The sequence below is a fragment of the Oculina patagonica genome, chromosome 9 (genome assembly GCF_052425735.1).
Source record: "Oculina patagonica isolate OP01 chromosome 9, crgOcupat, whole genome shotgun sequence".
Taxonomy (NCBI): domain Eukaryota; kingdom Metazoa; phylum Cnidaria; class Anthozoa; order Scleractinia; family Oculinidae; genus Oculina; species Oculina patagonica.
In genome coordinates this window covers 11,725,049-11,737,363 of record NC_135766.1, presented here as the reverse complement: position 1 = coordinate 11,737,363, position 12,315 = coordinate 11,725,049, and the positions used below count along the sequence as shown (strand labels likewise).

Below are 12,315 nucleotides of genomic sequence, written 5' to 3'. Positions count from 1 at the left end.
TCATGCAAGCCGGTCGCAATTCTTCAGTTTGTACTTTTGTTTTTCGCAAGGTAAAATGTTGATTTGAACATGAGCATTTTAGCTTACACACCCCATAGGGTAAGGGTTCATGATGTTGCGTTGAATCTTGGTCCTGAGCACGTCTAGTTCCGGGGGATACAGTTTCAAGATATTTCCCGCAGAGGTTTGATGGCTATCATAACTTTCTTTGGTTTATGCCAAGGTACTTATGTCGTGAAGTAGGCACCAACCCGTGGTATGTCGAGCTCGTAAACAAAATACATACTGCGTACGAAAAGGAGCCGTTGCAGGTGTAGTACATGGGTGGCTGCTAGCGCCCCAGGCCACCCACACCGACCCACCCACAAAGTTAATAAAAATATTCTTTTAGACTGAGTGTTTTAAGAATCACGGAGTATAAGTTTATAAGCGCAAGGCTATTAACACAGGGAGCAGAGGAGTTCGGTTAGAATTGATCAATAAAATACGTCTTACCTCTTTGAAATGCACTCTTGCGTATATTTTATCCGTAATCAGCCCATTATGCGACCCATTTGAAATGCTTCGAATCTCAACAAAACCCATACGATCGTTTTGACCGCCATTAGTTTGAAATGTATCGACCGCTGACTGATTGTACTGTGGTCGCCCCGTTGGACGAAGTCCAACGGAGCGCCCTCACATTTCAAACTAATGAAGGTCAAAACGATCGTACGGGTTTTGTTGAGATTAGAAGCATTAGGGCCTCTTTACATGAGAGTTTTCGTCCCGGGATGACTTTCGTCCCGGGATGAATTCATCTCGGTGTCTGGTCATTTTCTTGTTGCTGTCTACATGATGATACATGATTTCGTCCCGGGATGAACTCATCCCGAGACGATTTCATCTCGGGACGAAGCGCCGGGATGAAACGTGACGCAAAAAGTCATGTAAACAGTCTTTCCGGGATGAAATATAAAGTAATGTAAGTACGGGCGAGATGAATTCAACTCGGGCGGGACGACTTACTTCCCGGCATCCCGGAATGAACACACTCATGTAAAATGAAAATTTTTTCATCCCGGGACGAAATTCATCCCGGGATGAAACTCATCTCGGCTTTCATGTAAAGAGGCCCTTAGAACGTCGCAAATGAGTGCATTTTGGGTCGCATAATGGGCTGATTACGGATAAAATATACGCAAGAGTGCATTTCAAAGAGGTAAGACGTATTTTATTGATCAATTCTAACCGAACTCCTCTGCTCTCTGTGCTATTAACAGTAAACTGATGTTCAACTTCAGTTTAAGCTGAGGAGTCAGGCGGTAATGAAACCGTTACTGACGAACTACTGTCTCATTCTCAAAATAACCGACCTGCTTTTCAGCGACACTCGTAACACATACTGTCACAAAATGTAGCTCTGGTTACCCTTGAGAGTTATTTTCGCAGGGGTTATCTCTTCAAAATTATAATCGCTAAAAGCAATTTTATTTACTGAGGTCGACACTAGAAAACCTGTGGCCTCAAATATAAACAGAAATAGTTAAAATATCTACACAAGCTATATATAAAAGAAATGATATAAAAATTTAATACAATAAAATAAACTATTACTTCTTTAAGAAGATAACAAAAAATATAAAATTATTTAAACTTTTACAGCTTTCCATAAAATAATGACGTTGACTTTTTTAGAGATGCCACGCTACATCGTTCACGAATTTCTTTTGATAGTTGATTTGAAAATAAATATGCTAGTTAGTACAGGTTATATATAAGTGTTATAGTGTTATAAAAGATAAATAGAGGATATTACATGGTTGCGCGGAGATATGAAATTTATCTTCGAGTGTTCGAATCGATATCTCACGAGTGAGCGCAGCGAACGAGTGGGATATCGATTTGAACATATCGATCCGAAAATTTCCGAAGATTGCCGAGGAAGATCCGAAGATGTTTCGACTTAATATCGATTTACTTTGACTCATTCAGCATTGAAACAGGGCAAACTTGTCAGAAAATGTTTCGAAATCGATATCTTCACATGTGAAAATAACATGTTATTTTCACGTGTGAAGATATGATTTTTTCGCGCGAAAGATTTCCTGGTATTTCACTGATGTTTATATAATAATAGGTAATTTTACAATAAAATATAAAAGAAACTATTGCTTCTTTTAGGAGATAACTTATGCATATAAAATATCTAAAGTCATGTTACACGATATCGATTTTTAACACAACAATGGTTGCGGTCACATAAACGTTAAAGGGGCTATGTCACGCAATTTTAAGCAATTTCGGCTCTTACCAACTGTTCATAGAATTAACTGAAATATCGCAATAACGGCTTAAAACTGTAAAAGGACTCGAAAGAAACACAGAAAGTCCAAAAAGGGGCATGGATGGGCAAAATTAGAAATGATTAAAACGGATTGCGTTCGGGTAAACTTGAGATTACCTTAATTTGTATGAAAGTGTCATTTACAATGCTCGAAAATTTTCCTTGTTTGTTATGTGGCCGTGATTTTGCCAATAAAAGACTTTTGCCCTGCCAAATTAAAGTGTGGAGCTCTTAATTAACAAAAATAAATGGAATTACCTAAAATACCGTGACCTAGCCCCTTTAAATTCAGTTGATTCTGATTTAGATTAGTCGTAAGTTGCATGACGTCAGACATAGCAGAAGTTACGGTGATTGCGATCGACATTGCAGTCCCACCAGGACTGTTAACTACAGTTAATACTGAACATAAATAAGCTTTGGATTTGGTTTTGCGTTTCATTGTTCTGTGGTATTATTCCATCCGTCGTGGTTTTTTTTTCGTTTGTTTGTTTGCTGTTTGTTTTTCAACGATAAGATTCGTTTTGCTTGCAAATCTGTTCTTTTTTTACATTCATTCAGTGTTTGTAGTATAGCTGTCATTTATTTTATTTCCTTTTAGAACCGTCGTTTCTGTGATAAGTGCTTCTTTAGTTGTACGTTTGGGTCTCTTTAGAGAAAAGTCCAGTGACTCAATGTTTTTTAAGTGGTAGCGTTTCACTCGGATACACGTGATGTTTCCTAATGGAATGTCAAAGACTGCATTCTGATTGGTTCTTCCTATGTGAACCAAAGTCTAACCCATGCAACCAGCTTGAGGTATACCTTTAGGGCGCATTCTTTTGGGACTATTCTGGCTATTCTCATTCCAGTTTATGAATAACAGAATATACGGAATATCAATTCCCAAAAGAACGCATATTCTGAAAACGGAATACTACTTTAATTCTGGTGGCGGAGGTGACCTGAGAACTATTGTATCTGCGAACGCCCAAATTGCAAACGACCTGGGGCGGCCGGCGCGTTTGACTTCCCGCCAAAATATCCCAAAAGAACGCATATTCTGTCTATTCTGAGTAAACCATATTCCTTCATTTCTTTCAATGTGTTATCGGGAGCATAATGAACGAAATAGGTCCCAAAAGAACAAGATCACCGTCTATTCTGGGTACTCCTATTCCGGAATAGTCCAAAAAAGAATGCGCCCTTAGTTTTTATTGTTTTGGATAACTGAGGCGTAAATTTCCTGACTATAGCTAGAGTAAATAGAGAAGAGGTCACATTACCGAAATAGCTAACTCAAGTTATCTCCGTCTTGCGATCAAACCAATATTGTATTAAAAATCGTCGTTAAAAATCTTCTCGCGTAACATCGCCTCTATATAAGTGTTTATATATATAAATGGAAATAATGATATAAAAACTATTTACAAGTAAATATAAAGGAAACTATTTCTTCTTTTAGAAGACAACATAAAAAAAAAATAATCTAAATTTTTACAGTTTTCTAAAAAATGATATTGGCATTTTTAAAGATGCCACGCTACATCGTTCACGATTTTTTTTTTTATTTGAAAATATTCTAGTACCTATTTAAAAACAAGTTAACCCTCGGATGTACGTGGGATGGTGGATGCCACGTTGCCATGGCAACGTCATCATGCAGGTATGTCCAAAAAACATCATTTAACTATTCTTTCATTTTTCCAGTTTTTTAAAAACGAAATTGTTCGATTAGTATAATTTTTTCATTCTCATAGCATTTTGGCTTGTTTTGTATTAATTTTTGATATTTTCTGATCAAATGACGTCATATGACGCTTTATGACGTCACAGCCGAGAAAAAATTGTATCATCTTGTAGAGGGTGCTAAGGGCTTTCTACTCAGTGCAAAACAATTTCGCTGTGCATTTGAAGAACGAAAACCTTAGGGGGGAGGGGGTCCATCGATACCCCTTGTACCACGGTGGGGGTATGAATTTGCGTGTACGTCCGAGGGTTAAGCTTACAACTTTGGTTTTGTCGAGGATGAATGTCAGCCTTCATAGTTTAGGCCAGTATTTTTTTAATTTAATTTTTTTAGACCAGTATGTTCTGCAGATCTTTGCTTCGTCAAAAAGAAATCCAGTTAACTTAATCTAACAAGCCAAACGGTGTGATTATAAAATTACTCTTCCTGGCGCTGAACACCTTTGTCAGATTTTTTGACGTAGAAGTAGAACACCAAGCCGTGCGCAGGACCATAAAATATCACTTGTTGAACTTGTGTGCAGACTTGCTTTGGCTGGCCAAGCGGACTCGCAAGTTTACTCGCAAGTGCACACAAGTTGTCATAAAAGCCATTTCAATGCTACTGCGCGCGCTGCAATTCAGTTCTTGAAGTAAACAGCAAGACTTGCGTTGGGTGGTCAAACGGTGAAAAACTTGCGTTGAATAGCGTGCAAATTTGATCTCGACCAAAGAGAACGCAAGTCATCGCAAGTCAACGTAATTCCTGGCCAAACGGAGACGCAAGTGGACGCAAGTTGAAAACATGCCTCTTCTTGCGTCTCCTTTTGGCCAGGGCTTAACTTCTAACGCATTATCTTATTTACCAAAACGAGCCAATTTAAAAGAAAGTTGGATAGAAAAACATCCGTGAAGGATGGAATTGTTAATCATGGTCCACCAAACAAAATGTTTGCGCTAAATCTTTACGATCCACTAGACGATTACACAAAGCGTCATGTAAAACTTGGAAAGTTGCACCTGAGCCGTTAGCTTGTTTCCATTTCAGCAACATTTGATAAGCCTTTTCAGAGTACTCCTCGTACTGTTTATGAATTGCACACAGTTTTGCTTCATCATTGTCCAATAACTGACGCCCAAGCTTCTTCCATTCCTCGACGACTTCCTTTGCCAATCTTTGCAGGTCGTCATGTTTAGGGGTGCCTTCTTTCACAGAAACTGAATTCAAAAGAACAAAATGTGTTCGTTATATAGTCACAAAAATATAAGTTGACACGATTTTTTTAGGAGGTCAAAGATTAAGGGATAAAAAAAGGTTTTCTTGTGAGCCGTGATTGACATTTCTTGGCGTCAATTGCAAAATGCGAATTGAGTGGGGGATTGGGGGGGGGGGGGGGTAACTCATGAAAAGTGATCTGCTGAATGGACATTAGCCGTTATATACAATAATGATTATCCGTAAAAAGCGCAATACTAACGGGCTCCGGTTGGGAGACATGAAGGAATTCCATGAAGGAAGAGTCATTCTCAAGGCAAGGCGGTGTCGTTGCTTAGAACAAGGAGTAAAGCTTTCGATACGACACATTTTTTAAGCTCATGTCAATCTGTTTGCGTCAATTTTTATTGTAACTACTTTAAAATCGTGAACTGAAAAAAAAAAACGTGAAATAGCCGTTTTACTCTCCGTGAAACGTAATCTGGCCTCTTACTAAGTAAAATATCTAAGACTAAGTGCTTGAACCCATTATCTTTAATCAGACCAAACCTGAAGAATTTCAGCATTTGCAGGGTAGCGTGGCTGCTTTGTGAGGCGCAATTCCAATTCGACCTGGATACAGGACCCGCATGAAAACCAGCTAGAGCTGATATGGCTTCCTCTCTAAATATAGCAACATTGTATTATTTTTTTAATATCAAACACAGAAATGCAGTGACTACAGATCAAGAGACCGGCTTCATGCTTCATTCTATGAAAGGAGCTACGTACGTCACAGGCAGCCCATCCCGAAAAAAAAGAATATCCACACGGCTATTTTGACAATGTTATAACGCAATTCGTTATCGATAATGAGTCACACACATAAAAAACTAACCTTTTTTTTTAATTTTTTTAATTTTTATTTTTACAAAAACAAAAAGCCAAAACGACCGAGCATTGACTTCGAACGAGAGAAAGCGCTAGGTAAAAATGCGTGAGAACCTAAATATTTCTTAGCCAACCGATCCCAACCCGCATTAGTACTTTGAACACAGCAAAATAAAATTTTCATCCATTGAGTTTTCCGTCAAATTTTAATATGGTTTTTCGCTTCACAATTGAATCCGATGTCAATTAAACGTAATGTTAAACGATTTTTTATGGTTTTCTCTTTAAAGAGCATCAGTTTGGATGCCATTTACGGCCATTTGTCGCTTATACCGAAAATAGACGGCGATGGTAATCAAAGAGAAATTTCGCGCACGAGATTTCAGCTCTATGTCTGTAGAGAGAAGAAAGATAGCCAATGAGTACTCGAAAAAATATGACAGTAATTGTAAAAGGGTACTTGCTGCTTACATGAACCTGTTACTTCTGCTTTAACAGTGAAAAAGTATGGTTCTTCTTGGAGTTTTTTCATTTGATATATTACCTGCACCGTTGTCAGGCGTGAGTTGAGAACGTTTTGTGTTAGTACATGATGGTGATTTTCTCTTTCGCTTCCCAGAAGTACCTACAATAGAAAGGGGAAACAGCTGTGAGCTAAGACGCAATCGCTGTTATTACAGTTTTCAGCGGTTTGACATACAAACAGGGCGAAAGAGTTATTCTGCATTGTTTTAGCTGAAGTGTCGACCCTTTCGCCTCCTTCGCATACCTTCTTAAAAAAATATATATTATCGGAGGCTCAAGTGTAATGACGGCTACTGGCATAATTTAAAGACAGTAATCTGTATGAGCAGTGAATATGTTGTAAAAACATAACATTGACAACAAAATTTCTACACTAACTTTTGGAGGCAAGATGTAAAATTTTGTCCAGTGTACGCAAACTTAAATAAATCAACAAATTTAAGTGATCACTTTATCAAAGAACCTTGATTCTGTTTATTTCAATGATAAATTCAACTAAAAATAATAATAATAATAGCTTGAAATTTTTCAGACTTCACACAGATTTCTTTAGAAGATTTGGTGCTCGAACCTGAAGGAAGTGCTTTCCTCTTTACTGTGGGACGTTGACATTCATGAGAAGTGCCTAAAAAGAAATGCAAAACAATACATAGAATTACTGTTATGTCTTGTTTTCTCTTAAGCTATAAGCCAAGACTTGTGTATGTGCACCAACCTTTTTTTTATTTTAAAGTACCACTCGATACCACACATTTAATTTTCTTCCCAAATCTCTTTTTGAATAGGGAAGGATTGAATTGGTCAAATCAAACTTTTTTTCTGTACTATAATTGGCTTGTAGATCCACCTTATACCCGTGCCTCCCCACGGTACTTTCCTATTTTCCTTTGATACCGGAATATTGATAGAGGCAGTCCTAAAGAAATTTACAATTTATATCATACTGGGAAAGATTGAGGAAACATGCGCCCGCTACGAATGTTTCTGGAAGCAAGTTTTTCCTTGTTTTGCCAGGCCTTAACGTGCAGATCTCACGATATATACACAGACTATTCTCACTGGGGCCATCATGAAAAAACGCCCCCTTATACGTTTGAATTCAAGGGTTTTTCATGTCTGTGCTTCAGTAGACCAGGGAAATATAGGACGATCGATCTATTCTTCTTTTCTACTATTCTGTGCTGTAAGCAAGCATGCATGCAAGCAAGCCCTTAGAAAAAGTATTAAAAAGGAAACACATTAACAAGAAAACATTAAGAAAAGGCTCATCCCATTAACAAACCTACAAACAGATATCTTTTCTCAAGAAGACAAGGATCATGCACAGAATGTGAAACCGTTACCGCAAGTTACAAATCTGTTTCAGGCGATAATGATTACTTGTTGCCATCATTCGTAGTTCATTCTATAGTCACTTTAGTGATATATCCATCTCGATGGTTTTAAACGAAACCCTAGAAGTTACAATAAATTGTTGAAAAACCACATATTGAAGTGATGAATTCATTAATGGCAACTTGACTTCAATTTGTTTCAATTTACACTTTTCAAATGAAAAATTTAATATTCAAGATAAAGCTGATTCAAAACACAAATTTGATGGGATGAGTGTGTTTGGCTTGACCTGCTGGGTATGTAAGAATTTGAAAGTTTCTCTACTGGCCATGCTTTGAATAAAACGGTGAGCTAAAATAAATGAATTCATTACTTTTAATTATTATTCAGAGGAACACTTGACCATTTGTGACTGTAAAGAGAAACGTCGATTCTTACCTGATAGGTTCCAAAAAAACATTCTTTGTTCTACACTCTGAAAAATAAACATAAATGTTTTCAAAATTATAAAAATGCAATTCAAGTTTAGCGAACCAAAAATCTCCCAAACACAAAAGCTTAAAATTCACCACAAAGTTAATCACACATCAGTCCTTCATACGTGTTTAAAGCACATCGTCAAGGTATTGGTGAACAAGAATTATCAGTTAAGGTTTATCAAGAGTTGTCAAACTTTTTTCGTCAAGCAAATCTTTGCTTCGCAAAAAGGAACACTTCTAATGATGTGATAATATCTTCCTATGTGAAAGGCGTAGCTGAAAGAGTATCGAAAGTTCTACGCAATAACGGGGTGAAAATTGCCTATAAACCACTCAACACATTGCGTACACGAATGACAAAGGACAAACTCACTCAGATGTGAAGTATACAAAGTTAACTGCCGTGACTGCGGCTTACTGTGGACAAACGGACAAAGCTTATACTAATACAACCAAAGAACAGAGAAGAGCAGTCCCTGTTTACAGGCCTCGAAGTAAAGTCCTTTTTGTTCGTGATTTAAATTCATCTATTCTGATTTAAAAAAATGACTTCGTTCAAAATAGGGATAGGTAAGTACGCCCTTTGCGACTTGCCAGTTACCAGTCTCCTCGTTTTCTTTCACGGTCAAGCTGCGTGCAAAAAGCCTCAAATACCATGAGCCAGGAATTAAGAAAGGAATGAATTTTTTACAGACTTTATTTCACAAATCGCCTGTAATCCATACACACGGACAATTTCTTAGTACATGTATCTGCAATATTTGCTTAGCAACACACGTAAAAGGATGCATACAGTTGAACAGCAAGATGAAAAATACCTGTATTGGGGATCTTGGGATGATGAACAGTGTACATAACGTTTCCCTTCTCCCCTGGCCGTCCTGCCTTTTCAAGAACTCTACTTGCAGATTACTTACGTCGCAAACACTAACACGCCAACTTCTCTCAAATGGCTCATCTCCAAGAAATCTTTTGCGAAGAAAAAATAAAAAATACTCTTACCAAAGAGCTTATGAATATCTCCCACAAATGCATGTTCACTTCTAATTATCTTCAATGGGTGGGGATATCCCCTTTATGGTGTCCCTTTAGATAAGCTTGAGCTTTCTAGTATCTCAAAGAATAACAATCACTTGTCAGAAAGATGATTTTCTGTCGGTGAAACAATCGTACTGGAAAAGAAGTATTTACCATAAATCGTAAGTCAATCCAACAACCTTCTGTCGGGTATTTTGCCACTAATGGGGGCCCAAAGCTATATTCATGTGCTAGCATTGCCACTTATTATCTGTCACATATGAGCTTCAACAAGAAAATGATGTGTATCCCACAATTCAAAATCTTTGTTATACATGTGAGCGTCCGAAAGACTTACTCACAGAAGGTCGGGCAGATACGTAGAACGTGATGGGGAAATCAGGATTTTGCACAACTTAAAAATTAAAAACGATAAGATAACATACACCTACATCAAGTAGAGGTCATCTGTTTCTCCTCCCTGCTGCACCAAAAATGCTTCTGAAAGAGATGCAAACGCCTGATCGTTTACACAAAGTGGTGGTATTGAGGTTCCTTCTCCTTGAAAATCCACAACATATGATTTGGATATATGGCTGGTCACTTGATATTTCAAGTTAATTGGAAAACAGCTCAGAGTCAGCAGATAGTCAGTTGGTCTCTCATCATTACCATCATCACACAAGCAAGCTAAAAATCCTGGTCGTTGCGCCATGACTCTGCTATATAGATCAGAAGCAAGTTTGCTAAGAACACCAAAGGGCTGCTTCAACCTCCAGATCCAAATCCTGAAATGAAATGGGAAATAATTGTGCACATTATTGAATACCATGCAGCACCAATAAACGTAACACAACATTCGAACCTTTAAGCAACAACTTTAAAACAAGGAGGGCGGGGAAGAAGGGGATTCGGAATAAAAAATATTTGTTTAATTTCCAACAAGGGCATGATTGAAACTGGTCGTAGCTCTGACCACCGACTCGTTCAAAACACTAAAACTCAGGGCGCGTTTTATATGTAAATAACAACTTTTTTATATGTCATAAAAAATGTTGTGGTTAGTCATCGTGGTAGAGTACAATAATAAAGTATTATTTCGTTTGTCGCACGACGTAGTCACGTGTGATGGAGATCGCAACGTTTCGAAATGCACCAATCAGAGCTGTTGAAAACCATCCAATCACAGCGCAGCCGTGTGCTTTATAAGCTAACGCGCAACCAGTCGACCTTATCGCCTGATGAAGACTAGCAGTATGCAGTCGAAACGTTGCGATCTCCATCACACGTGACTACGTCGTGACACAAACGAAATAATACTTTTGTATTAACTTTTTTATAGTATACAATATACATATCTAGACACTGATATGTAAAGGCTTTACCGTCATCCCTACTAACAGTCTGTTTTAAATGTTTTCTGACAGTATTAGTAATGTTGAGAGTATTTTGCCCGGCAAAGTTTGTGTGCTAGCCAAAAAAACAGGCCCATTTTTTGTCACATTGAACGGCAGATACCCTACACCGTTTTGCCATGAACGTGCTATCTAACAAATATCTTTTGTATGTACACCATGGCCAGAAACTTGATCCCGCCTAAGCTGTTGGGCCTACACAATAAAAAAAACCTTGCGCACTTAGCCTCCGGCCTCCCTTTCCGAGATATTATGCATGCAGTATCTTACGACAAAGGAGCTTCATCACGAATACAGGCGCATGTTCCAAAAATTACGCCTAGAACTTTCAAGTTGGTCGTGTTGACACGTCTAAACCGTCTTAAGCTTTGTCAGTTTTTACTACACTTCTTCGTTTGTAGTTTTGTATTACATCTTTGGTGTCCTAACTTGACAAATTGTTACCTTACTCTGTAATATTTCGTGAGCTGGCTTCTTCAAGCAAGTGTGCACACATTGTAAAACAATTCACGTTACTTGAAATCCGACACTAGTAACAGGGAAAAGATAAAGTCCTTGACTTACCGACAGAAGTGCTTGACTTGGAATGTCACTATTCCGTCTATTAAAACTGGTGGCATCTCCAACTGGTCCGTACATTCAGCCCATTCTTGTGATTTTTCTCTTGAATAATGTAATATCCTCCACTGACCAGAAGACAGGTCTGCCAATTCTCTCTTCCCTTCAAAGAATGCAAGAGGAACCTTGAGTTTTGCTGGCTCCAAAAGTTCGACATCGTGAGAACATGATATGTGAAGGATTGGGCCAACTAACATCCTCTCTTTGTCACGGTCAAGGCTTGGAGGTTCTTGGACCTTGAATCAAGAGCAAAACGAAATCGTGATACATTCACGTTGATAGCTTGCTTTCACTGTACTCGGTATTGTAACTTTAACTATTGCAGAGACGTTAGCCCTTGTTCCACTACTTAACTGTAATTCGGTAAATTTTCTACATGCATACACTTTTATGCTAATATATAGATAGCTGTCTAGTATTCATAACATGCACTACCAATACCAGATTCCCTCTATAGCGCGCGCCTGCAGGGAATCACGGTAGTTCTATTCATCAATTCATGCGCGAGACGCACGTTGCTGAGTCTCGCGCAAGTTTTGATGGATACAACTACCGTGATTCCCTGCAGGCGCGCGCTATAGAGGGAATCGGGTATTGACATACAGTAAACCAAATTAATCAATCAGAATATTTTACCAATTTAATCATACGATCATGTAATAAATGTCTCTTTTTCCAACCTTGCTCGGGATCGTAATGGGAAAATTCGGCTCTCTGTCTCGCTCCTCTTAAACTGTACTTTTAAGACCTAGCGGCAATATCCTACATGTATGGCACTTGCGCTAGCTTCGTTAATTAATAAGATCT

The 12,315-nt window shown here is 38.2% G+C and overlaps 1 protein-coding gene across 1 annotated transcript in view; it reads right to left on the bottom strand.

Annotated features, from left to right (window-relative positions):
• Positions 1-2,118: 2,118 nt before the first annotated feature.
• Positions 2,119-12,315, bottom strand: part of LOC144665648 (uncharacterized) — a 29,923-nt gene continuing 19,726 nt past the window's right edge. Inside the window, 7 exon segments of the mRNA XM_078526914.1 lie at positions 2,119-5,251; positions 6,664-6,744; positions 7,216-7,269; positions 8,418-8,454; positions 9,277-9,427; positions 9,928-10,263; positions 11,455-11,744. Coding sequence (XP_078383040.1) covers positions 4,959-5,251; positions 6,664-6,744; positions 7,216-7,269; positions 8,418-8,454; positions 9,277-9,427; positions 9,928-10,263; positions 11,455-11,744 — 1,242 coding nt within the window. The 3' untranslated portion in view covers positions 2,119-4,958.